General features: G+C 48.6%; 1 protein-coding gene across 1 annotated transcript; it reads left to right on the forward strand.

Annotated features, from left to right (window-relative positions):
* The first annotated feature begins 9182 nt into the window (after positions 1-9182).
* Positions 9183-20785, forward strand: CRX (cone-rod homeobox). The gene is made up of 4 exons (XM_043897888.1): positions 9183-9223; positions 17566-17700; positions 18426-18577; positions 20133-20785. The coding sequence occupies exons 2-4, from the start codon at positions 17601-17603 to the stop codon at positions 20778-20780; spliced, it is 900 nt and encodes a 299-aa protein (XP_043753823.1). The 5' UTR covers positions 9183-9223; positions 17566-17600; the 3' UTR covers positions 20781-20785.
* Positions 20786-27864: the final 7079 nt, after the last annotated feature.

Consider the following 27864-nt stretch of genomic DNA (forward strand, 5'->3'; position numbering starts at 1 on the left):
TTGTCCCTCCGGCTGGAGCGCGAAGGCAGGGAGGGGGGGTGGAGGTAGGGGTGGGAGGCTGGGGAGGTGGTGGTGGGGAGCTTCTGAGGGCAGCCCAAAGGCTGTCACTATCTGTCTCATAAAAACACACGTGCCAAGAAGTAAGGATTCTAGAAGAGACACTAAAATCCTTAAAGAGAGGCGAGATGGTGTGAAGACGCACACAGAAGCGTCAGGCTCTTCCGGGCGTGGGGAGTAAGATACCTCGGCTCCCAGGTGCCCCCGCCCTGTCCCTCTGTTCCCCCAACCCCCACCCGCTCCCCCACACCCGAGTCTCCTCTTGGGGGTCTCCGTGTGTGAGACGCCGCAGACCTCCTCGTGGAGGCTGCAACAAGCAGGAGAGTTCTTTCTCTCCCGACGGTCTGTCCACTCCCCTCCCCCCAGCCCATCACATGACGGTCCACTCCCCCCCCCCCCCCCCGCCAAATTTGATCTAATTCTCTCTCGGCTCTGCTGAGGCCGGCCTGGCCTTAAGAGGATTGGAGCATTTGCTAAATGGGACCAGGCCAGGGTCAGAGGACCAGCTGTGGGGAGACCCAGGGGCCAGGGCGGCCGCAGGAGGGCGTCAGAGGCGACGAGGAGCCCACCGCAGAGAAGGGGTGAGGGGGGCGGGGGCGCATGCGCACTCCCTGGCTGTTCGGGCAACAACATCAAAAGGGTTTAGGAGGGTGCCAACTTGGTTGATGGAAAAAATTTATCTTGCAACCTGTATCCTGATTTCCTGCCCTCTTTCTCCTCTCTGTCCCCCTGGGAGTCACAGGGAGTTCTAGAGATAGAGAAAGGGGGTACAAGTGAGGGACTCTGGGTGTGTCTGACCAGGGCTCTCAGAGATGACCTGGGCCTCCTGGTCAGACAATGTTCTGGAAGGGTCTGACTTGCCAGCAATTTTCTGCAGAGCCCTGAGTTTCGCCTCAAGACACGAAGTACCTTGTAGTGTTGGGGTTTTTCAAGGAAAGCATTCAATTAAAAAAAAAATAGAGAATTTAAAATACTTTTTTAATATATTAAAAAAATTAGAAACCTCTTAAAAATACCTCCATTTTAACTTTGAATACAATAAATAGCAACTGATATAACCAAGCTTCCTGAGTCCTCAGTAACTTTGAAAAGCTGGTGAGGTCGTGGGTCCTGTCTGTTTCCCCGTGAACATCCCATTAAGAATGAGTCAAGGGTAGCAGTGGACTCAAGGGCATTGGTTTCAATGGGCAAAGAAACCTTGGCCCAAATATTGTTTCGCTTCGCCATTAGCTGTGTGTCTCCGGACAAGTCTCGCCTTTATCTGCATCTCAGTTTTCCTCTTCTGAAGACCTAAGTTGATAATTCTCATCTCTGAAGCTGACAGTCTGTCCAGTATACACGCTAGTGCGGAGTCCAGCTCTTCTATCCAAAGAGGCTCCCGAGTTTGGTCAGTAAAGGGAGCAGTCCTCCCCATTTGTCTGGTCTCAGGGGTTCCCAGTATGTGGGGCTTCCCCTGTTAAACTGCATGTGTGCTTAGTCACGTCCACCTCTGCGACCCCAAGGACTGTAGCCCACCAGGCTCCTCTGTCCATGGGATTCTCTAGGCAAGGATACTGGAGCAGGTTGCCATTTCCTTCTCCAAGGGGTCTTCCCAACTCAGGGATGGAACCGTGGTCTTCTGCATTGGCAGGTGGGTTCTCTACCACTGAGCCTTCTAAACTGGGACAGTCCTGAGAAAATTGGGTTGACTGAGGCCCTTATCCCTATGTTCCTCCGGGGTGCCATTATTTGGGAACCTTGGGTGTCCTTATGGTTTACTTATAACAGAGTCAATGTCCTTAGGACCTAGTCCAGCAGCACAGGCTCTGCCATCACTATTGGGTCCAAAGAATATTTTATATATACAATATATATATACACACACACACATATATGTGCATACACACACATGCAAATGTGTAACTGTAGTATTTTTACTATGTCATGTGACCTATAATACAGAATTATGATATATGTAATATCACACACATATATGTCTTTATCTAACACACATTGTTGTCAGCCTTCCCTTTTAGCCATCCTGAGGGGCCATAGAGGCATCACTGTGAGGTGTTAATTTCCATTTCCCTGATGACTGATGAAAAGTCATTCTGTGTCGTGAGTTCATGAGCCATTTGCTAGCTTCATTTTTGAAATGCCTGTCTAAGTCTTCTGCAACCTGGGTGAAATTCAAGGCAGTGATGTTTCATAATCCCAAACGGTGGAGCCAGGGAGATCACCGTCCTTGCCCTGGGGACCAACCAGTTGAGCCTGAGGCTGTTGCTTGGGGCTCCTGCGGTTCAGCAGCTCTGGGTCCAGGCTGAGCACCTGAGCAGGTGCTTGGATAGGTGAGGTCTGGAGGCTCACACCCATCTTGTGGGTTGTCCTGGAGATAATCTACAACTGGAGAAGCCAAGCCTGGGGGCCAGGGGGTGGGTGGGGAAGCGCCTGCCCCTGGACAGGCAGGAAGTACTACATTCAAAGGCAGTGGTAAGAGTTTTGCAGAAAATAAAATGGTGTGAATGTGTTAGGCAGCTAAAGGGGTGCACGTGTGAGGAGCCCGCAGGCTTGTGGTCGGGCGGAGACTGAAACTCATCAGTGACTTGAAGCAAAGGTCCTGCAGCATCTCACACGACCTGGGGCCACCCCCACAGTCTAACCCCGTTCCTTCCCACTGCAGTCACGGGCCCTTGAGCTTCCTTGACAAGCACCAAGATTCTTTCTCTTTCGAGCCTTTCTGTCTTGGTCATTCCATCGTTGTAATGAATGGATATTTATACCCTCTTTGTGGCCCTCCTCTGTCTCACTACATCTCTCTGTCCTTTACTCTCCCTCAGTATCTCTGTCTCTCTTGCTCTTCACCCACAGCTGCTCTGAGACCCTGTCTGTCACGGGTCCCCCTCTCTCCTTCTGGGCTCCTTCCTCGTGCTTGGCTAGCTGTGAGGACAGAAGGAAGCCGGGGGGATGGAGGGGGAGTGCGTGGCTAGGAGCCTGTCCACACAGAGATGGGCACAGGGTGGACTGTCTTCTAACTGTGATCCTGGGCATGGGCAGAGAACTGATGGAGGGTGGGGCTATAGTGGTGCAAAAAGAAGCTTCTGCAGTCCTCCTTGTCTAGGCTACAAGCAGTCCACGTAGTGAGAAAAAGTTAGATTGGAGATAATATTTCCCTCCAATACTCTTTTTTTTTTTTTTAAGTCAAGGCACAGTTTTAAAAATTATTGGGCTTCCCTGGTGGCTCAGATGGTAAAAGAATTGCCTGCAATGCAAAAGGCCTGGGTTCGATCCCTGGGTTGGGAAGATCCCCTGGAGGAGGGTATGACAACCCACTCCAGTATTCTTGCCTGGAGAATCCCAAGGACAGAGGAGCCTGGCGGGCTACAGTCCATGGGGTGGGAAAGAGTGGGACACAAGATTGTGCAACCATCACCATAATCTAATTTCAGAATATTTTAATCATCCCCCAAAGAAATCCTGTCTGTGTCCATGAAACAGTCACTCTCCATTCTCTATCCATACATGTGCCAGCACTGGCAGTGATTTTCTGATTTAAAAAAAAAAATTTTTTTGTTTTTTCTCTCTTTTGGGGGAAAGTTTATTGGTCGTTTATTGTGATTTTAGGGTTAACTTCCTTAATGACTAAATGATAATGATAATGAGTTTTTTGTTTCAGTTTTTGTTCCTCATAAGTCTTATGGCAATTCAATTTTATTCTTCTTTTTAAAAATCAGATATTTTGTTCTTGAACTTTTAAATTATACAGCTCAGTGTGTGTCTTCCAACATTACCAAGTAATGAACTCAGTTCTGACACTACCTACCTAGAGACAGGGTCGGATTCCAGAGGTTAAGTCGCAGTCTTACAGGGCTGCCCTCGTTCTCCCCTTCAGACATTAATCTCAAGTCCAGATTGTCACCTGTGCCCCGACCAACCAGTCATAAATTAGATATTCCCGTGATCCCCTCCTTGGATTTCATTAACTTGCTAGAGTGGGCTCACAGAACTCTGGAAAACACTTGCTAAATTATCACTTTATTAGAAAAGGATTTTAACAGCCAGATGCAGTAGAGGAAGAGATAGTTAGGTAGCATCATCGACTCAGTGGATGTGAATTTGAGCAAACTGCAGGAGATAGTGGAGGAGAGAGACGCCTGCAGCCCATGGGGTCGCAAAGAGTTGGACATGACCGTGACGGGACAACAGCAGATGATGAGACCCAAAGGCTGCCAAACACAGGAGCTTCTGGGGTTTGGAATCTGCTACCCTGGTGACTCAGAAGGTAAAGAATATGCCTGCAATGCAGGAGACCTAGGTTTGATCCCTGGGCTGGGAAGGTCCCCTGGAGAAGGGAACGGCAGCCCACTCCAGTGTTCTTGCCTGGAGAATTCCATGGACAGAGGAACCTGGCAGGCCACAGTCCATGGGGTCGCAGAGAGGCGGACACGACTGGTGTTTGTCCAACACTTGCACTCTTTCACCCTTGCAGCACAGAGTTGTGTCCTAGTTCACCAACTGTGAAGCTCTTGGGGTTGTATGGATGTTTCATTACATAGGCATGATTGATGAAATCCTTGGTCATTGGCATTTGACCTCAATCTCTAGCTCTTTTTACATCCCAGGAGGGGGTAGTTGGGTGGAGAGTGGGAGTGAGGTGGAAGGGACTGAAATTTTAATCCTTTAATCCCAAGACTGGTTCCCCAGGCAATCAGTCCATCCTTGAGTCACCTAGGGCTTTCTGAAGGGTGTCTCATTAACATAACAAAAGACATCTTTATCTCCTCACAAGAAATCCTAAAGGTTTTAGGAGCTCCAGGAATAGGTTTCCCTAGTGACTCAAATGGTAAAAAAATCTGCCTACAATGCAGAGGACCCGGGTTTCATCCCTGGGTTGGGAAGATCCCTTGGAGAGGGGAAATGGCAACCCAATCCAGTATCCTTGGCTGGAGAATCCCATGGGCAGACAAGCCTGGTGGGCTACACTCCATGGGGTCCCAAAGAGTTGGGCTTGACTAAGTGACTAACATACATGCCAGGAATGACAAAGGTTAAAGATATATTTTTGGGACTTCCTTGGTAGTCCAGTGGCTAAGACTCTATACTACCAATCCAGGGGACAGAGGTTTGATCCCTGGTTAGGGAACTAGATCCTGCAACTAAGAGTTTGTATGCCACAACTAGAGATCCTTTGTGCCATAATAAGATAAGGTGCAGCCAAATAAATAAATAAATATATTGTGTTTGGCTTCTTTCGCTCAACATAAGATTTTGTGAATCATCCATGATGTTGTACATGTAGTAGATTGTTCCTTTTTCATTGCTGAGTAATATTCCATCTAATGGCTGTGTCACACTCTGTTCTTTTACAGCTCAGTAAGACATTTGGTTGTTTTCCATTTGGGACTTGGGACATGAAAAAAGCTTCCATGAACATTTCTGTACAAGTCTTACGGTAGACATACGTTTTCATTTCATTTAGATAAATACCTAGAAGTGGATCTACTTATGAGGTTAAAATAACTCATCTTTATAGAAAACAGCCAAGTCGTACTCCAATGTGGGGCCATGCCATTCCCACCAGAAAGTATAAGAGTTCCCAGTTGTTCCACAACCTTATCAACATTTGCAGTGTTGATCTTTTTCTTTGTAACCATTTTGGTGGTTATGTGTAGAATCTCCTTGTGTGTGTGTGTGTGTGTGTGTGTGTGTGTGTGTGTGTGTGGTTCCTTCTCCAATGACAAAGAATATCTTTGTGCACTTATTGGCCATTTGTATATATTTTGTGAAGGATCTCTTTCAGCTATTTTATTACTGAGTTGGAGTCTTCCTTATGTATTCTGGATACACGTTCTTTGCCAGCTATAAGGTTTTGCAAATATCTTCTAACAGACTGTAGCTAGGATTTTCTTTAACTTGAACTTTTTTGAAGGGTAGAAGTTCCCCATTCTAATTAAGTCTAATTTTTAAGAAAAAATTTTTATTGGAAGACAACTGCTTTACAATATTGTGCTGGTTTCTGCCATACATCAATCAACCACAGGTGTACACATTTCCTCCCTCTCGAACTTCCCTCCCTTCTCCCTCCCTGTGGTTACTGCTGTCTGTGTCCCATTCAAGAAATCTTTGCCTGCTTCTTGAGGTCAAGAAAATATTTATCTTTTTTTTCTAGGAGGGCAGGCTATATGTCACCATATGTCGACTATATGGCTGACTATAGCCACTGGGCCACCAGAGAAGTAAGTCCCAGGAAATATCTCTTTGATCTTTGTCATTCCTGGCATGTGTGTTAGTCACTTAGTCATGTCCAGCTCTTTGGGACCCTATGGAGTGTAGCCCTCCAGGCTTCTCTGTCCGTGGGATTCTCCAGGCAAGAATACTGGAGTGGGTTGCCATTTCCCCTCTCCAAGGGATCTTCCCAACCCAGGGATTGAACCCGGGTCCTCTGCATTGCTGGCAGATTCTTTACCATTTGAGTCACTAGGGAAGCCCATATGTCACTACTGATTTGAGTCTTGTTTCTTTCCTCCCAGCAGTGTTTTGGGATTTTAGCTGGTCAGTTAGATGAAAGAAGAGATGACAGGATTTACGGGTGGATCTGATGTGTGTATGAGGAGGAGGGGTATGCTGAGGAAAAAAGGGAGAAGGCAAGGCTGATTGCCAAAGTTTTCTTCTGGGTGTAGATGAGAAAAGAAAGCTATTTGCCTCAGGGGAGGAGTAGCCTGGATTTAGACTCAGCTTAATTGACATCCCAGAACCACTTGCATGACCTGAAACCCACCTGTCCACACCTACCCAGCCTGGTGAGACTCTGGGTGGGAAAATTTGGGGGAAGTGATAAAGAGGAGCTGACACCTTCTCCTGGGGGCTTTTGAAGACTTGTTCCTTTTTTTTATTTTATCATATGGGATCTTTTTAAAAAATTAATAATTAATTTAGCTGTGCTGGGACTCCATTGCTGGGAGGGCTTGTCTCTAGTTGTGGTGCTTGGATTTCCTTTGCGGTGGCTTCTCTTGTTGTTGCGCATGAACTCTAGAGCGCAGGCTCAGTAGTTGTGGTGTATGGGCTTAGTTGCTCCAGGATTTTCCTGGACCAGGGATTGAACCTGTGTCTCCTGCACTGACAGGTGGATTCTCCATCACTGAATCACCAGGGAAGCCCCTGGTGTGGGATCTTAGTTCCCGGAACAGGGATTGAACATGTGCCCCCCATAGTGGAAGCACAGATTCTTGAACCCTGGACCTCCAGGGCAGTCCCCAGGGACCTGTTCTTTCTTCTCTCTGATGACCAGCTTTCTTTCCCCTCTCCGGTGGGCCAGGAGGGTCTGGTACAAGACTGGGTCGTCCCATCAGTAGCCTTTTGGCAGGTCAGTGAGGCTCAGGTGGCCCCTCCCTCTCTCCCTGTCACCCCTGGCTCAAGCTAATGAGACGGGTCTTGATTCCCCAGCCAGGCTGCTGGCCTTAATCTCTCCTGGCAGGGGGTTGGGGGGGGGAGTGAAGGAAGAAAGGGCCCCTTATGGTGAGACACAATGACCCAGCCACAAGGCGGGATTACTGAGATCTCACGCATGCACATAGGTAGGTGTTGGGATACATTGGGATGGAAAACAGACCCGAGTGGGGTCAGGAGCTCAGGGAGATATTTATATCCAGAGACACACACACACACCCCCAGAAAAAGACAGAGAGGAGAAAATTCAGAGGGAGACAGAAACAAGGAGAGTCAGAAGTACAGATCAAGAAAGGTATCAAGCAAGACAGGGAGAAAGAAATGGAGGGGGAACTAGAGGGAAAGAAAGCAAGAATCAGAGGGAGACAGGGAAGAGGGAGAACCAAGAACAGAAACTGAAGTTTAAGAGGTTGGGTGAAGCACAGCGGTACTGGTGGGGTGGGGGAGAGATTGGAGTCACAGAGAGGCAAGCGTGTGTGTGTCTGACTCTTTGCGACCCCATGGACTGTAGCCCACCAGGCTCCTCTGTCCATGGAATTCTCCAGGCAAGAATACTGGAGTGGATTGCCATCCCTTTCTCCAGGGGATCTTCCCAACGCAGGGATTGAACCTGGGTCTCCTGCCTTGCAGGTAGAATCTTTACCATCTGAGCCACTAGGGAAGCCCATATGCTTGTAGACACAGAGAGACAAGGACAGAGACCAAAATCAAAACCGGAACAGGGACTCAGAGAGAGGGAATGAGAGAGACAGCAAGAGGGACTAAGACAGACAGATAAATCAACAGACAGGACCAGAGGGATCCAGAGCTGAAGAATGAGAGAGGGGGTACTCAAGGCAGACTGGCGGGAGCCCTGAGGGTCAGAGCAAAAAGAAATGGAGGCACAGAAATCCCAAGCAAAGACTCAGGGCATGGAGGAAGGGAGGGACAGACGGAGATGGAGATGATACAGGTAGAGAGAGCGGGGGTCAGGGGCGGGGAGGAAATGGGAGACGTTGATATCAAAGAGCAATAGAGATGGTTGGATGGCATCACTGACTCAATGGACATGAGTTTGAGCAAACTCCAGGAGATGGTGAAGGACTGGGAAGCCTGGCGTGCTGCAGTCCACAGGGTGGCAAAGACTCAGACACGACTTAGCGACTGAACGGCAACAAGTGACAGAAGCCGAGGCAAAGAAAGAAGCAAAAGGGAAACTGAGGCAGGAAACAACGGGGCCGTGCAGAGATGACTTAGTGGGCAGATAGACTGCTGGGGAGAGAAGGGATGACCCAGGAGAGGGAGCCAGAAAGCCCCGTGCCCCTCATTTCTCGAATGATCTCTCAGAACACCCAGCCTTGCTCTTTGATGGACAACAGCCAAAGCCCAAAGCACTCCAGTTAGACCGAAGGAAGAACTTCCCTGAGCAGTACGGGCTCCTGGTCCCAGAGTGCTGGTGCCTCCCATCCCCATCAGCTCTAATTGCCAAGATGTCATGGTTTCGGGGGCAGCGGGGGAGGAGAGGAGGGGATTAGGCAGACGGGTGCCCCTCCCCCTCCCCGCCAATGTCACCTCCTGGCGCCCAGTCCAGTCCCCCACCCGGGGGCCAGGATTACCCTCCGAGATCCAGGCCACGGCAGATGACATCACTCCCAGCCAGGGCTTAAAATCTCCCCATGTGAGGGGACCCGTTTCCTTCAGTCCCTGCTGTCTGATGACTCCATCCCTGGGCCCCCCAGGAGAACCCTGTCCCCACTCTCTGAAGGTGAGTGTCCGCAGGAGAAGCTAAGGAAAGGGGATGGAGGAAGTGGGGGCAAGAGAGGGGAGAGGAGGGCCCAGGACGTGGGTTCATTTTATTCATGGCTGTGTTTTCAGGGTCTGGCACAGGGTTGAGGAGCGGGAATGTATGATGTTGGCTGGATGATCATACAGGGATCAGAGTGTCTGTCCTGATGTTTGGGGAAATATGGCAGCCGGGGGCAGTGAGGATGGACAGAAGAAGCTGGCCCATGGCATGCAGGCTCCTTCGGGGCGGCTTGTTGGGGAGGTGACATGACCAAGTCCGCCAGCTCTCAGGGTTGAGCGCTTTTCACAGCCTGAAGGCAACTCCTTGGCACATCTCCTTGTACTTTCTTTACAACTTAGCACAGCCTGAAACTCCCTCTTCATGTGTGCATTCGTCTGCTCATTGCCTGTCTTCCCCAGTGAACCTTGATTTCCCCCCTGCCATGTGGTTGGGATGCCTAAGTATTTGTTGAATAGATGGATGGATGGATGGATGAGCGAAATAGAATCGTAGAGACACGTACACAGAGCGGCCAGGTTTTGTGGCTGCAGCAGGAAGGATGGAGGGGGGGACTAGGAGACTACCCCAGGGGGCTGGGGATGCGATAGTTTGGGGATGAAATGGGGGCGAATTGATTATTTGGCAATCTCGCTGCCCCTTGAGGCTCTGGCTTTCCCCATGTCCAATCCTGGGTGGTGAGCACAACCCCCAGAGTCTTCTCTCTTTTTTAATGTTTAAACTTTTTATTTTGTATTGGAGTATAGCCGATCAACAGTGTTGTGATAGTTTCAGGTGGACTGCAAAGAGACTCAGCCCTCCATACACATGTATCCATTCTCTGCCAAACTCCCCTCCCATCCAGGCTGCCACATAACATGGCCAGCTCCTTGTCTCTTGGGTGACCAAGCCAGTGCGGGCTGCAGAGATCCGACAAAGCTGGGGAGTGGGTCTTGCTCAGACTGAGGTGGAGCCATGTGGGTTTGTGTGAGGTTGTTCAGAGCCTCAGTTTCCTCATCTGCAAAATGGGGACAATGACAAGTTGCTGTCATGATCCAGTCAGATGAGCCATGGGAAGCTCATGTCCCAGACCTGGGCTTGTTGTGAGTGCAGGGGAGAGGGCTGACTTCATCCTACTTTGGGGGATCCTGAGCATATTTGGGGGACAAGGCAAGGCTCTGAGGTCCAAGATATCCGAGTTCTATTCCTGGCTGTGCCACTTACCCCAGTGTGTCCTCAGAAACTGACAGAACCCCCTTCAACCTCAGTTTCCTCATCTGAGAAATGGACATGTGAGCTCCACAGGGTGCTGTGGGGAGCATCCCGAGGTCGTGTAGCCTGGTGGTTGGGAGGGTGCAGGCTGGGGGGAGGGTGCTGGCTCTGCTGCTGACATGTGTGATGGGACCCGGGACTCTGCTTCTCGGAGCCTCGGTGTCCTCCTCTGTGGAGTGGAGGTGACAATAGGACCTACCCCGTGGGACGATTTCACTGGATTATTGTTCCCAGAGATCTTGTTCCCGAGCAGCTGGGGATTCCAACTGGAGGTCCTAATGGATGGAGGACTTTCTGCCTGTCTAGGGGCAGGTGCCTTCCTCCCCCAAGGCTTGGTTTCTTCAGCCATAGATTATCTCCAGGACAACCCACAAGGTGGGTGTGAGCCTTCAGACCTCACCTGTCCGAGCACCTGCTCAGGTGGGAGTCTGGCCCCAGAGCTGCTGAACCCCAGGAACCCTGAGCAACAGCCTCAGACCCCACTGGTTGGTCCCCAGGGCAAGGACAGTGATCTTCCCAGCTCCACCGTTTGGGACTATGAAACATCACTGCCTTGAAATTCGCCTGACAGGATGATAAAGGGTGGCTGTCAGGCTCACTGCAAATTCTCAATGAAAGATGACACTGTGGTTGTTGGCTGTGCTCTTGGAAGTTGGACACACAAAACCTGTTTGGAGGAGAGAAGTCCCGGAAGGTCTGATATCATCGACTACCTCATCTAATTGCCAAACCCAGAGAAGGGCCTTGTTGGGTGTCTGACATCACTTTTGTTGTTACTGTTCTTTGCTGATGTCTTGTCCACCACATGCTTGCTTATTGGATGATCTGCAGAGTGGGTAAACCCTCGACCTTGGAGGTCATTATCATTATCAGCTGCTTGATTTTGGTCAAGCACCCTCATCTCCCCGAGGCTCAAGTTTCCTGCCTGTAGAATGGGATCCTCCCAGGGAGAGAGATCTAGGTTTTCCTGGAAGACCAACCCCTTAGCTGGGCAGCTTGACGCAGATTCCCTGGTGAAGACAGTAGAAATGGATTTTTTAAAAAAATTATTTATTTATTTTTGGTTGCTCTTGGTCTTCTTTGCTGCGCAGGTTCTCACTAGTTTCCGTGAGCAGGGGCTACTCTTTGTTGAAATGCATGGGCTTCTCACTGCAGTGATTTCTCTCGTTTCGAAGCACAAGCTCTAGGGCATGCAGTCTCAGTAGTTGTGACTCACGAGCTTAATTGCTGTGAGGCATGTAGAATCTTCCTGGATCAGGGATCGAACCTGTGTCTCCTGCATGGGCAGGCAGATTCCTATCCACTGTACCACCAGGGAAGCCCTAGAAAAGGATGCTTTTGTTCCAAGCTCTGCAAATTGTCCCTAGAGCGCAAGTTCATCAGGCTCCCTGTTTCCCTTTTCTCGTGAGGTTTTGATGAAATATCATCAGTCCTTGGAGGAAAGGAAGGTGACAGAGGGGACCCAGGCTGGGAACTGGGAGAACAGGGCCTCCAGGAAGGTGGTCCCCACTCACAGCCTGAGTGACCCAGGCAAGTCCCAGCACCTGAGTCTGAAGATGTTCTCAGTGATAAAATATGAACATAATAGTAATACTGTCTCTATGACCCGGACTTGGGCTGAGGACTCAATGCTCTGTTGCATTGGGAAGTCTTGTGTATAAGTTATCTGTGGCTGTGTAACAAGTTAACCCCAAACCTAGCAACTTAAATACATATTTATGATGCTGTACAGTTTCCTAAAGGAAATAAACCCTGAATATTCATTGGAAGGACTGACGTTGAAGCTGAAGCTCCAATCCTTTGGCCACCTGATGTGAAGAGCTGACTCACTGGAAAAGATCCTGATGCTGGGAAAGATTGAAGGGAGGAGGAGAAAGGGGATGACAGAGGACGAGATGATTGGATGGCATCGCTGACTCGATGGACATGAGTTTGAGCAAACTTTGGGAGATGGTGAAGGATAGGGAAGCCTGGCGTGCTGCAGTCCATGGGGTCACAAAGAGTCAAACATGACTGAGCAACTGAACAACGGACAGAAGTTTCTGAGGTCACAGGAATCCAGGGACAGCATCACTGGATGATTCCGGCTCAGGGTCTCTTGTGCTGTTGTAGTCGGACGTCAATCAAGGCTGCCATCACTTGAAGGCTTGACTGAGGCTGGACCGTCAGATTCCTGGGGATTCATTCCCATGGCTGTCGGCAGGAGGCCTCAGTTCTTGCCGCACAGACCTCGCCACAGGACTGTGCAAGCATGTTCGGCCCCACAGCTGCTTTGCTAGAGAGCGAGAGGGCCGGCCTCAGAGGTCACACTGTCATTTCCACAATATCTTATCGGCTGCACGTGCAGCCCTGCTCCGTGGGAGGGGACAACTCTAGGGTGTAAATACCAGTCATTACCTAGGACACCTCTTGATTCTCAGGCTTTATGTGTTGTTTCTACTTTAATTAGTATTGACACTGAGCGTCCCCGAGAGCTTTCTATCAGGTCCCACACACTTAGTCCACTTTCCATCCTGATCACTCTGCTCCAGCAGCGCTGGACACCTTGGTTCTCCTCCCACGAGAGGAAACGATTCCAGCCTCCAGACCTTTGCACCTGCTGCTCCCTCTGCCTGGAGACCTCTACCCCGAGATCCTCTCACAGCGGATGCAGAGTCCTTCGTTTTGCAGCCCCAAAGTCGCCTCCTCAGAGAGAGGTCTTCCCTGATCATGCTTCCACAGAGCATGCCTCAGCAGTCCTGTGGCGAGGTCTGTGTGGCAAGAACTGAGGCCTCCTGCTGACAACCATGCGAATGAATCCCAAGGAATCTGACTGTCCATCCTCAGTCAAGGCTTCAAGTGACGGCAGCCCTGGTTGACATCTGACTTCCCTGATCATTCATCTAAATCAGACGACTCACCCTCACCTCAAACCCCATCACTCTCTTGTTTTGTTGTTCATTGTTCAGAGTCAGTGTCTGACTCTTTGTGACCCCGTGGACTGCAGCACGCCAGGCTTCCCTGTCCTTCACCACCTCACGGAGTTTGCTCAAACTCATGACCATTGAGTCAGTGATGCCATCCAACCATCTCATCCTCTGTCTTCCCTTTCTACTCCTGCCTTCAATCTTTCCCAACATCAGGGTTTTTTCCAATGAGTTGGTTCTTCTCACCAGGTGGCCAAAGTATGGGAGCTTCAGCTTCAGCATGAGCTCTTTCAATGAATATTCAGGGTTGATTCCCTTTAGGATTGACTCATTTGATCTTCATGCTGTCCAACGGACTCTCAAAAGAGTCTTCTCTAGCAACACAGTTCGAAAGCATCTCAGCCTTCTTTATGGCCCAACTCTCACATATGTACATGACTGCCAGAAAAACCATAGCTTTGACTACACGGACCTTTGTTGGCAAAGTGATGTCTCTGCTTTTGAATACGCTGTCTGGGTTTGTCATATCTTTCCTTCTAAGGAGCAAGCATCTTTTAATTTCTTACTACCCCATTTATTTCATTGGAGTTCTTGAAACTCTCTGGAAGCATTTTGAGTTTCTTAATAAAAGTCTGTTTCCTTGTTCGATGTTTGTTTCCCTGATCAGAACCTCAAATTTCAATCCCATGAGAGCAGAGATGCTGTGTGTCTTATTTCTTATTGTCTCCCTAGACCTTAGAGCATGGTTGATTCTCAGAAAATATTTACTGAGTGGACAGCAGAACTTCAATTTATGATAAATAAAACTCTCGCAAATGAGGGTTGAGAAGGACAGGGCAGCAAGAGAAGGAAGGTGGGAGCTCACATAAATGCCATCCATTTTAGGCATTGATTTGTTTTTCAAATATGTATTGGGCATGCTGGGGACACCTCAGGGACTAAAGTGTTCCTAGTCTCCATTGTCAGGTAGCTGGATTAGGGGAGGGAAAGGCAAACATACTTATAAATATGTCATACTTAGTACACGTGATTCCTGAAGAACAGGAGAAAGTGTGTGTGTGTGTGTGTGTGTGTGTCTGTGTGTGCGTGACATCCTGTTTAGGGTGTGGGCTGGCTCTCCTGGGAAGTTATGTTTAAGCTGTGTCCTGGAGGAGCAGAAGGGGTTAGTCAGCTGGTGAGAGGGGCTTAGGGCTGGGGGAGAGGCATTCCTGGCCCGGAACAGTTATTGGAAGTTTCTGGAGAGCTGAGAGGTCTCCCGAGGTCATCTTAACTAGGGCGGTAGGGAGCCCTGGAGAGCGTCTCTCTCTCTCTCTCTCTTGAATAGGTGGTATTGTTGGTTTTATTGTTGAAAAGGTAATTTACACACATGTGGTTAAAAAGTAATCCAAACTGGAAAACAAGGAATGGATACAACACAAGAGGCAGCCACTTTACTGTATACTGTGTCCTTCTTCCTGGGAATATTCTATGCAATAGAAATACTGTGCTAAGTCACTTCAGTCGTGTCCAGCTCATTGTGACCCCATGGACTGTAGTCCATTAGGCTTCTTTGTCCCTGGGATTCTCCAGGCCAGAATACAGGAGTGGGTTGCCATTTCCTCCTCCAGGGGATCTTCCTGACCCAGGGATTGAACCCGTGTCTCTTAAGTCTTCTGCACTGGCAGGCAGAAATATATATGTATGTATTTTTAAAAACCACAAATGGTAGCATGCTATACACAGTGTTTTTCCTTTGAAATACGTATATATATATATTGTGTATATAGTTTGGTAACAAATTATATCTAATATACACAGCACCACACTTTTTTCCCTTTGAATATATGTTGTATGTATAATTTGGTTTTTGTTGTTTAGTCACTTAGTTGTGTCCAACTCTTTTGTGACCCCATGGACTATAGCCTGCCAGGCTCCTCTATCCACGGGATTTCCCAGGCAAGAATACTGGAGCAGGTTGTCATTTCCTTCTCCAGGGAATCTTTCCCGCCCAGGGGTTGAACCTGTGTCTCCTGCATTCTTTTACCACTGAGTCAGCAGGGAAGCCCATAATTTGGTAAAATATGATATCTAATACACAGACACATACCAACCCCATTGCCAAAATGTAATAAAAAAATAAAAAACCTGACTCTTAGGCACATGTCATAAGCCCCAAACAAAGATTTAAGTCATGAACTGGCTGTTTCCAAGGAGAATTCAAGGAAGAGAGGTTAATACTGTTATTCACAAAAGGTGTGCTGAAAAAAGCTGGTCAGCTTAGGTACAAAACTAGTTTAAGTTCTACAGGCAGCCAAACGGTAACCCTGAGGTTGTCTTTTGTACCAGAGAGAAATCACTGGTGACCAAACATCTGAAAGTTGCCATTGAACTTGTCAGTGTCTGGATCCTAATCAATAGTGAAGAATCAATTGAACAAGGGTACAGTCCCCTAGAAAAGGAACTATTGCTTGGGTTGGTCGGCTAGATCACCAGGAAGTGACTTGCTGTCAACCATTTGTCTCATTGTCAAGTTTAAGGTAATCTTTTTTTTTTTTTTAGTTTATTTATTTGACTGGGCTGGGTTTTAGTTGCAGCTCACTGGCTTCAGAGTACGTGGGCTCAGCAGTTGCAGTGCTAAGGCTTAACTGCCCCACGGCATGCGGGATCTTAGTTCCTTGACCAGGGATCGAACCCGAATCCCCTGCACTGGAAGGTGGGTTCTTAACCACTGGACCACCAGGCAAGTCCCAGAATAATCTTTCCTTAACCATATACTAGAGGTTGTTTCAAGTCCATTCACAGAGAGTTATAGTTTTCAATGACTTTATAGTACTCTCTTGCCTGGATGTGCCATAATCGTAACATAACTTACTTAAATTACATAAAAACTTACTTACTATGTCCCCTTTGGTGGACGTATAGGGTGCTTCCACATTGTGGCGATTATAAATATGCTGCATTAAAAATCCTAGCTTGGGTTGGGAGGGATAAATTAGGAGTTTGGGATTAACAGAAATGCACTATGGTATATAAAGGAGAGAAATAACAAAGACCTACTGTATAGCACAGGGAACTCTATTCACTATCTTGTAATAACCTATAATGGAAAATAATATGAAAAAAAATACAGAACTGAATCACTTTGTTGTATACCAGAAACTAACACAGCATTGTAAATGAACTATACTACAATGAGAAGTATCCTAGCGCAAACTCTATGCAAATGTCTGCTTGCAAATAATAATAACCGCCACAGTTTTGTAGTATTTGCTGCATGTCAAGTGCTATTTTAAGTATCAGATGCACAATAATTCATTTGACCCTCACATCAACCTAAAAATGTAAGTGCTATTTTTCAGTCCCATCTTCTGATGAGGTGACTGAGGCACCTTGAAGGTGAGTTGCTGGGACCAAGGAAAGATGGCATTTTTCCTTGATAAATGTTTGCAGTTTGTTCCATTCACACTGTTACCAATCTGACATGAGAAGCCCATTCTGAGGCCAGCCCTGGAGTTACCAACCCTCTTTGATCTTTGCCAACTTGATGGGTCAAAAGGGAGATCATTACTTGCTGTCATTTGACTGTGACTCCCTTGGGGTCACTAACCATCCCGATTTGTCTGGGACTTTTCAGATTTGTCACTGAAATCCCACAACCTTAGAAAGCTCTCCATCTTTAGAAAGCAGACCGAGACCACTGGTCACCCTACTTGCCATGATTCTGGGTGAGGCTGAACATCTTTTTTGAGGTCCTAGGGGTTGGGAAGATCCCCTGGAGAAGGACATGGAAACCCGCTCTAGTATTCTTGCCTGGACAATCCCGTGGACAGAGGAGCCTGGAGGGCTACAGTCCATGTGTTGCAAAGAGTCGGACATGACTCACACTAACGCACGGTGGGGAAAAGGGTCTCAGACAAGGGAGTTAGTAGATTTTTTAAAGGCTAGAGTAGGAATAAGAGCTTCCATTTAGAATGTTCATTACAGCTTTCAATCTTGGCTTTACAGAGTCCCAGTGACGCTTTGACGACCTTAAGCAGAGGGCTGTTTTATAGGTGAGGAAACCCAGGCACAGAGTGGGGGAATAAGTTGCCCAAGGTCACGTCTCTAGGAAGAGACTGAGGCGGTGATGAACTGGGGAGTTTGTGAGCACCCACTCTTTCCTTGCAGGCCCCCTGACCTGGGCCCCAGCATCCCCGAAGATCATGATGGCGTATATGAACCCGGGGCCCCACTATTCCGTCAACGCCTTGGCCCTGAGTGGCCCCAGTGTGGATCTGATGCACCCAGCTGTGTCCTACCCAAGTGAGTACAGTTGTCCTCCCCACCCGCCCCCCTTCCTGGCCCCCATCTTCTGGGGTCCCTTGCCCTCAGGAAGAGGATGGACACTTATAAGGGTGACATCAGGGCCATACACCAGCCAAACGGGTTCATCTGTAAATGCAAAGCACCACCCCACATCTCTTAGGGATGCAGGAAAGCATGTGGACCTTCAGAGAAATTTAGGACAGTGGTTCCCTCTCGGGTGAGGGAGGGAAGCCATCTGGAAGGGGGACCCAGAGGAATTCCCATCTGTCAGCAATGCTTTATTTCTTAGCGAAGGAAGCATTCTATTTTTGATGGTATTATTCTTTTATTAAGTTGACTGTTACGGTCCTGCCTCTTTTATAGGCTGGATATCCCCAAATGGCTGGATATCCCAAATGTCGTGTTTCAAGTGAATGTCTTGGTGCAGAAGAAATTTTAGAAAGGGGATAAAAACCAAACTTATATACCTCCTTACACAGCTAAAGCCAGTTCTCGGGGTGAGGCAAGAGTCCCCCTAAGGACAGGCAAAGGGAGAACCCATTTCTCAGGGGGACAGAGTGAGGTCTAGAAGTTGAGGGAATCAGCACCCCCTTAGTTTGGGCAGATGAACACCCAGAAGAGGCTTGTCAGCATCCCATGCCTTCTCAGAACCTTGCATCAACGGATGCAGAGAATGGGGTCTCAGGTCACCTGAAGGTCCTGTTTTCCTGTCCTCACCCCAGGCGCCCCGAGAAAGCAACGGCGGGAACGGACCACCTTCACGCGAAGCCAGCTGGAAGAGCTGGAAGCCCTGTTTGCCAAGACTCAGTACCCGGATGTGTATGCCCGTGAAGAGGTGGCTCTGAAGATCAACCTGCCTGAGTCCAGGGTTCAGGTGGGGTGTCCTGGTCCCTGGGATCCAGAGCGGAGGGAAGAGGGAGAGGTCACAGAGGAAGAGTCGAAGTCATACAGGGTCCTGTTAATCCCTCGCCCCCATTATTCCACTGGCTTCCTCTTACATGCCTATCCCTTCTCATTCTATGAGCACCGCCCCTGGTCCTTCCTTTAGCGTTCCCACCAAGAACACTCTCTGGTCCCGCTACCTGGAAGATGCATTCCCTTCACCCTGTTCAAGCCTTTGTTTATCAACCAGTCTAGTCACCTTGCCAGTCAATGAGACCTACACCACCCTTGGCATTAGAAGCTGCAACTTTCTCCTGCCATCCCAACTCTGCTACTCCCCCTTACTCTGCTCAATTGGTTCGCCCATAGTATTTATCACTTTCTAAAATTCTATGTGATTTCCCTCCTTACCATTTATTTATATGCTGTCTCTCTCAACTAGAATGTCAGCTTCACTGGTGTGTCCCCAGAGTAGAAGAATACATGTTTATTAAATACTTGAATGGATGGATGGATGCATGGATGTATGGGTGAATGGATGGATATATGTATATGTGTGTTTGTATGTATGTATGATGTATATATGAATGTATATATGGATATATATATGCTTGTTTGTATGATAATATGTGTACATATGTACATAGGATTGGAAAGGTGAAAGTATGTGTCATTGTATGTGAAGTGAAAGTGTCAGCCTCTCAGTCATGTTGGACTCTGCGACCCCATTGACTGTAGCCCACCAGGCTCCTCTGTCCATGGAACTCTCCAGGCAAGAACACTGGGGTGGGTAGCCATTCCCTTGATCAAAGCCAGGTCTCCTGCATTGCAGGCAGATTCCTTATCATCTGAGCCACCAGGGAAGCCCATCATTGTGTGTATATACACACAGCTGTACTTACGCATGATTGTTATGTGTGTGCCTATGATTAGATGGTGAATGTACATATGGATGACTGTATGTCTGCATGTATGTGTGAATGATTAGGTGGACAGACGAATGTATAGGTATATATTTGTATGTTACATGAGATAGGTACGTACATATGATTGGCTGGAAGGATGTGTATATGTAACTATGTACACACAAATGTATGCATGTACGATTGTGTGTGTTGTGTATGATGGTGTGTGTGTGGCTGTACAGTCGTATATGTAAGTAATTGGGTGGACGGTGGTTGAATAGAGTGCCCCATGTTGTTTTGTTGTTCAGTCGCTCAGCTGTGTCTGACTCTTTGTGACCCCATGGACTGTAGCCCACCAGGCTCCTCTGTCCAAGGGATTTCCCAGGCAATAATGCTGGAGTGGGCTGCCATTTCCTTCTCCAGGGAATCTTCCTGACCCAGGGATCAAACTCGCGTCTCCGGCATTGGCAGGCCCTCTGTGCCCCCTGGGAAGCCCCCAGAGTGCCCCATAGCCGATTGCAAGGTGGAGAGTGAGGACTCTGGCATGCTTCACCGATAAGCATCATCACTCCTGGGCATCACGAAGGCTCCCCTGGGCCTCCTGCCCACTCGCCCTCCCTCATCTCCGCTCTCACCCCCCAGGTTTGGTTCAAGAACCGCCGGGCTAAGTGTCGGCAGCAGCGGCAGCAGCAGAAACAGCAGCAGCAGCCCCCAGGGGCGCAAGCCAAGGCTCGTCCTGCCAAGAGGAAGGCAGGCACATCCCCAAGGTCCTCCACGGATGTCTGTCCAGACCCCCTGGGCATCTCAGATTCCTACAGCCCCCCTCTCCCCGGGCCCTCGGGCTCCCCCACCACGGCAGTGGCCACGGTGTCCATTTGGAGTCCGGCCTCAGAGTCCCCTTTGCCCGAGGCGCAGCGGGCCGGGCTCGTGGCCTCGGGCCCCTCTCTGACCTCGGCGCCCTACGCCATGACCTACGCCCCCGCCTCTGCTTTCTGCTCTTCTCCTTCAGCCTACGGGTCGCCGAGCTCCTATTTCAGTGGCCTGGACCCCTACCTGTCTCCCATGGTGCCCCCACTGGGGGGCCCGGCCCTCAGCCCCCTCTCTGGCCCCTCCGTGGGGCCCTCCCTGACCCAGTCCCCCACCTCCCTGTCAGGCCAGAGCTATGGCACCTACAGCCCTGTGGACAGCTTAGAATTCAAGGACCCCACAGGCACCTGGAAATTCACCTACAACCCCATGGACCCCCTGGACTACAAGGATCAGAGTGCCTGGAAGTTTCAGATCTTGTAGAAGACCCTCCTCTCTCCACCTCTTGTCCCCCCTGCACATTGTCCCAACGCGCCCTGGGACAGCATCCCGGGGGAGGCGGCAGGAGTCCTTCCAAAGGTCACGGCCTCTTTGGCTCCAGTGACCAACACAGTCCACCCCCTTCCTCCCGGGGAGCTTGATAGGTCTTAGTCATCCTCTCAACCCCAAGGTGGTCTCATACGGAGTCCAGCCGGCATTTCAAACCGTGAGCCCCAGACTCCAGAAACTGGTGCTGAGAACTCACCCTGAGACGAAATGAAACCAAACTTGGCAGTTGACTTGGGGGTCGTGTTTAGGTCAGAAAATCACAGTGCTGTTGAACAAACAGGTAGGGAGGCTTGATTCCTTAACTTTCCATTCAGGACACTTCTTTAGCTCATGGGTAGGGATCCTACTAGAAATTCCAAAGACAGACTTTACAAAGCCCCAGGATGGAACCTTTAGGCCAGCTGTACTGTTAAGTTCAGAAATTCATTTGGCAATTTTCCAGATTTCACAGATGTCAGGTTTACATGATAGGTTTAGGGGGCTGTTTAATATATATGTGTATATATATATATACACACACACACATATATATACACACACACATACATATGTATTTTCTTCTTGTTACTTTCTTCTTAAAGACATTTCACCATTCATTCATTCATGACACTGGAAATGGGCATATCTGGTGGAAGAATGGAAGGCAAGTTGCCTGTTTCACGTCTACTTTGTTTTCTTTTGTTTTAGCATTTTTTTAAAGGTGAACTTCACCCAAACACTGGAAGAATCACGGTTGCTGCATGGGGTACACCAGCTATGATTGTGGCTATTTCCAAGAGAAGAAGAGGTGGACAGGCTTCCCACCTGTAAATATATAAGAGACGGGGGTGGGGCAAGAGAAATGGATTTGGGGGCAGCCCCACACCCCACACTCACACTCCCTCTTTTAGAGGTTTTGTTTTCAGTTTCGATTGTGGGATTGGACTATAAATAGAGCTTGGCCTGGGAAATTTTCCTGGGGCAGCACTGTATGTCTTCTAATACAGTCTGACCCATGGCCGCAGAGACAAGCAGTGTAAGAATCTGGAGAAGGATGCAGGCATCCCAACACTCTTGGAAGTTTGGTACTTTGGCACCTACTTTCTCAATCTGAGTTCTTTTATTTTTGGGTGGGGGAGGCAGGAGCCACGAGCCATTCACTGGTGGGTTTCACAAGGCCAGGAGTGAAAGAAAGTAGTCTGGGAAGGAAGTGGTATGCTGGGAGGTAGTTAACAACGGGCTCTGGAAGGAAGAGGAAATCCTGGTTTGTTGCCCATTTCTCTGGTGTAAATACTCCCACTGTGGCTGATGTCAAGGCATCAGGCTGAGGTCCCTGAACTTAGGTAGAGACACTTACAGTCTGTGCTCACTAGCCAGGACAAGCTGGCTCCAGGACCCCTGGGCGGGAAGCAAGGTCAGGAGGAGGGGCACGATGCAAAGACAGACTAGGTGGCATCAGGTTATGCAAAATCAGAAGAAACCATGAGCGGCACCCTGAGATCACTAGAGCCCCCAAAGATGGCTTATGCATCATCTCTCCTGGGTCTGAGTCATGCTGGGACATTAGAGCCAGAATCAATTGTGGGAAGCAATATCTAAACAGAGAAAGACAACATATATTGACATATGGGATGGATGCCAATCCCCCGATCCAGGCAAAAATTTGCCAGGGAGAGGCAGGTAGGAGATGGCATTGTGCTCTGGATCTGTGTAAACGCTGGGACCCGGATGCAGTGTCCATTAGGCATTTTGCAGAGGCATTTTCCCACACTCTTTGCTGGAGGCTGGGGTCTCAGGTGTGAGTAGAGTCTCTCCTTGCCTCACCAAGTTCTCCATTCACAGAGGAGGGTGTGTCTTATGCAAATTATTCAGAGGCAGTAATAGAATCTGGGGGGGGGGCGCACAGACATAGGCCAACGGGAGTAAGACTTTAAGAGACACCCGCCCCCCACCCCCGGCACAACTTCTTGGGGTCTTCTAAGAGTTCTCTAGGAGTTGGACAGAGGAAGGAGTCAAATCTTTCAGGAGATTCCAGGTTCCTTCTCCTGGGCCAGTCTCCTGAAGGCCGGTTCTTTAGCTGTCCCTTGGGGATTCCTAAAGCCAGGAAAAGTGTCAAAGGAAGTGGGGACAGAACAAGAGGTCTCCCTCATTCTATGTCAGGTCCTCTGTCCTCCCCTTGCCCACTCACTGGAGCTCCAGGTCTCCCTTCGATGGCCACCTGTGGAGTGAAAATGATTAAAATGTTGGATCCTGCTTAAAGTCTGGGTGATTTTTTGTTGTTGTTTCCGTGGAGGGGCATGGAGGTAAAACAGGGGTTGCTCTGTCCCCTTCCTTTCTCCCCCACCTTCTGTCTCTGGGGGCATGGGTGTTTCCATGTGGTTTCTCTGTCTGCTCACTGTCTTTTCTGTGACATCTCTATAAAGCCAATTAAGCAGGAATATGGGCTCCAGATGGCTCGCTTCCACCTGTTATGACCCGTTGCTGCAAGGGGGTGGTGACCATGCTTCCTGCCTCAGTGGGCCACATGAGGATTAAAGTAGCTTGGGAAGGGAGTGGTGTGCTGGGAGATGCTTAGCAATTGGCGCTCGAAGCAAGAGGAATTCTTGGAGCCTTCACCATCAGGCTCCAATGCTCTGCGGCTTCATCGCACACCTCCCCCTTCCCCTTTCCATCCTTGCTGCCTTCCCTTCCATCTCTTCTCCCATTCTGGTCCCTTTCAGTTTCCCATCATTTCTCGTCTGTCTCTTGTGTTTTCTCTTTTTTCCCCACTCCCCTTTTTCCTTCTTGACTGTCAAATCTCAGACTCCAAAGCCCACGTTTCTTCTTGCTGGTTTTTAAATTTTTCTTTCTTTCTTCTTCTTCTCTTATCCTTTGTCTTTCTGTTTCTCCAACGCCAGGTCATCAATCTCTGCTAACGTCCCTCTCGTTCACTGGATCCTGGGTTAAAATGTGTGTATGTGTTTAACACAGAGCTGATGAGGTCAGACAGACTTGCTGTTTGAGCCTGGCTCAGCCACGTCTGGTCCTGTGACCTTGGGCAGTCCATTTCTCCCAATTTCAGTTTCCCCCTCAGTAACATGAGACATTGAGAAGACCCACCTAGAGAATTAAATGACATCAGTATGTTAAGTATTTGGCCCTGAAGTCTGGTCCATGGTAAGAGCCCAATAAGTGTTTATTTGTATAGTAAAATGTACATCACATAAAAGTGACCATTATTATCATTTTAAAGTGTGCAACTCAACGGTATTAAACACATTCACAGAAGGAACAAGACATAAAAGGCTCCATATCAAATGAATCCTTTTATGTGAAATGTCCAGAAGAGGCAAATCCATGGAGATGGAAAACAGATTCGTGTTTGCTGGGGGGAGGGGAAGTTGGGGAGGAACTGCTTAATGGGTGAGAGTTTCTCTTTGGGGTGATGAAAAAGTTCTGGAATTAGATATGATCCAGCAATTCCACTCCTTAGTCTATTGTGAAAGTTGTTCAGTCATATCCGACTCTTTGTGATCCCATGGACTGTAGCCCGCCAGGCTCCTCTGTCCGTGGGATTCTCCAGGCAAGAATACTGGAATGGGTAGCAGTTCCCTTCTCCAGGGGATCTTTCTGACCCAGGGATCGAACCCAGGTCTCCTGCATGGCAGGCGGATTCTTTACGAGCTGAGCCACCAAGAATTGAAAACAGGTGTTCAAAAAGGTATACTCTTGTGTTCACAATGGCTCTATTCACAATAACCAAAAAGATGGGAAGTCTGAGATCTACCTTGAAGACATTGTGCTAAATGTGTATCTTAACCTAGCATTTCCCCTGAAGTTGTACTTATGCCCTTCGTAGCAGCTTTATCCATAATGGCCTCGAACTGGAAACAGTCCAAATGTCCGTCAATAGGTGAATGGGTAAAAGAAGCTGGTGAATCTAGAGAATGTCTTTAGCAATAGAACGGAATGAACTCCTGATGTACAGAACAACTGGATGAATAATACAATAATGAGTGGAAGAAGCCAGGTTCTAAGCAGTGTATATAGTATGAGTCCACTTCCATGAAATTCTAGAGAAGATAAAACCAGTGGCAGAAGGTGATTACTGATTAGCAGGAGCTGGGGAATCAATAGATCAGATTCGCCGCAAAGGGACAAAAGGAAAAAAATTTAAAGAAAAATTTTTTTTTGGCCACACCACTCAGCATGTGGGATCTTAGTTCCCTGACCAGGAATTGAACTGGTATCACCTTTCTCAGAAACATGAAGTCTTAACCAATGGCTCACCAGCGAAGTCCCCCAAAGGGGCTCTTTTTTGAGGTGCTAGAAATATCTTCTATCTTGACTATGGTTGTATTTCCATGACTGTATATGATTGCCCAAACTCATCAAACTGCATGGTTAAAATGGGTGGAATTTATAGTATATGAATTATACCCCAATAAATTGGAAGGGAAAGGAAAGAAAAACTTACTCAGCAGGTACTATTTGCCAGTACGGGAGAAAGTTAGTCCTAACTCTTCAAATTCTCAAAGCAATCTACCAGAGAGATGCTATAATTATCAGATAGACGCTATGATCATCTTCACTTCACAAATGAGCAAACCGAGGCAGAGGCAGGTCAGATGACCTGCCCAAGGTCCCACAACCAGGAAGAGGTAAGAACTGAGATGTAGAGTCCTCATGCTGGAAGGCAGACCCTCCAGGCCCTCCTGGCATTTCCTCCCTCCTCCCCATTTTTGACCCTGCCTCTCCTCCTTGCTTCTCTCCCGCCTGTCTCTTTCTTCTTTGGTCTCAAGTTCAAGTGTTATTCCTCTCTTCGTCTCTCTCCTGACCCCCATGTGTCTCCAACCGACCTCCTGCTTCTCCTGATCTCTGAGCCCCTCCCTGGCTGTTTCCTCTGTCCCTGACCAGGACTAATTTAGCAAATGCTCCAATCCTCTTATGATGGCCCAGCCTCAGCAGAATGGCAGGGGAATTAGCGGGGATTAGGTTCAGACCCATGACCCACTGTGGGGAGGGGACTTCGTGGAGACAAGTGAGTTTTAACTAAGGCATGGCCTCATCCACCCTTGTCCCTTCCATGTGAAACCATGCCCGGGACACACAATAGTAATAAAATCACAGCTCAATTCTTATTTGGTTGTGCCGGGTCTTCATTGCCGCCAGAGGGGGCTACCCTCTCATTGCGATTCGCGGGCTTCTCAGTGCAGCGACCGCTCTTGTTGCAGAGCATGGGCTGTAGGTGCACCGTCTCAGTAGTTGTGGCCCACGGGCTTAGTTGCCCCATGGCACGTGGAATCTTCCTGGACCAGGGATTGAACCCGTGTCCCCTGCACTGGCAGGCGGATTCTTATCCACTGTACCACCAAGAAAGTCCACAGCTAAATTCGTTACGAAGGGCTTACAATGTAGCAGGCACTTCTGTATTTCTCCCTTATTAAATCTTCATTACAACTTCATGAGGTTGGGGCCACCCCCATCTCCCCTATTTGATGGATCAGGAGGGGTTAAGTAACTTTCCCAAAGTGATCGGGGTCCTGTCCCAGCCATCCTGGTGGTTTCAAGTTATAGGTGAAAAAACAGAGTCTGGGAGATAAGAATAGGATGGCCCTGGGGCTGCAGAGTGTGCAAATGAACCCTCTGTTTGGTGACTTCAAAGGTGACCCTTTCAGCACCCTCCCCACCCCCAGTTTGGAGGAGGTGAAGGAGAGGGAAAGAGGTCAAGAGAGGGTGGAAACCAAGCAGAAAATGCAGAACAGAAAGCAGAGCGGAGGAGATTAGGTAGGGAAAGAAAAGACAGATGTCAGGAGGGGAGTATGTACAAGGTCTTATTTCTTCTTTAAGTATGTGACAGAATTCAACAGTGAAGCATATGGGCCTGGAGGAGGCTTTTTTTTTTTTTCTTTTAAGGAAGGTTAATTTTGTATTTCATTTAGTTAACACATATGTAATTGTATCCTATGGACCCAACTGGGAGGAGAGAAGGTACAGATAGAGTTTGTCATGGCAGAGGAAGGGATAAGCAGAGCTGAGACCCCGGTTAATAGTTACAAGTCATTGAGTCTTCCCTGGCGGTCCAGTGGTCACGACTCCTCTCTCCCAACGCAGACCCCTCATGCCACACAGCGCAGCCAAATATAAAACATTTAGAATAGTGCATAAGTGCCACAAATAAGAAAAACGTGGTTGGATGTCTCTGTTTCTCTCTCTTCCTCCCTTTCTTTCATTTTTTAAAGCAAAATTATTTATATTATTTTTTGGCTGGGCTGGATCTTCATTGCTGCAAGCAGGCTTTCTCTACCTGGGGTGAGCGAGCGGGAGCTGCTCTCTAGTCGCGGTGCACTGGCCTCTCATTGTGGGGGCTTCTCTTGTTGCAGGGCCTGGGCTCTAGGGCTTGCAGGCTCAGCAGCTGCGATGCACGGGCTTTGGTTGCATGTGGAATCTTCCCAGACCAGGGATCAAACCCGTGTCCCCTGCAGGTGGATTCTTAACCATCAGAGACATCCCTCCCTTTCTCTTATAGATATTAATGTTTTTGTGTTTGTCTCTGCTTCTCCTATCAGTTTGTCTTCCTATCTCTATAACTCTCACTTTCCCTTTCTCTGTTTCCTGGGAACAATTTTAGGGCTTCTCCAAGGCTGGCACAATCTGGTGCTGGCTTACGCTTCCACCCTCCTCTTTCTGCCTTGCTGGCCCCTTCTTGCCACTAAAACAAACCAAGCTCTGGGACTGAGGCCAGGGCTAGGGACCAGGGTTGGCCAGATGGGCTGTCTCTTACAGTGTGTGAATGCTAAGTTGCTTCAGTTGTGTCTGACTCTGTGGGACACTGTGGACTGTAGCCTGCCAGGTTCCTCTGTCCGTGGGATTCTCCAGGCAAGAATACAGGAGTGGGTTGCCATTCCCTTCTCCAGGGGATCCAGGAGACCCGGGTCTCCCACATGGAGGCAGATTCTTTACCATCCGCACCACCAGGGAAGTGCCTGATGGCCCTTTCAAACAGCCTCTTACTGAGATGCCCCTAATGTTCCCATGATGTGTTCTCCCTCATTGCAAT

This window comes from Cervus elaphus, chromosome 4 (genome assembly GCF_910594005.1).
Source record: "Cervus elaphus chromosome 4, mCerEla1.1, whole genome shotgun sequence".
NCBI lineage: Eukaryota > Metazoa > Chordata > Mammalia > Artiodactyla > Cervidae > Cervus > Cervus elaphus.

What these genes read in the sequence shown, in the direction of transcription:
- CRX (XM_043897888.1), top strand. Translation starts at nt 17,601, where the DNA reads ATGATGGCGTATATGAACCCGGGGCCCCACTATTCCGTCAACGCCTTG. An exon ending in CCCAGCTGTGTCCTACCCAA is followed by an intron (nt 17,701 to 18,425) that starts GTGAGTACAGTT and finishes TCCTCACCCCAG; the next exon opens with GCGCCCCGAGAAAGCAACGG. An exon ending in TGCCTGAGTCCAGGGTTCAG is followed by an intron (nt 18,578 to 20,132) that starts GTGGGGTGTCCT and finishes CTCACCCCCCAG; the next exon opens with GTTTGGTTCAAGAACCGCCG.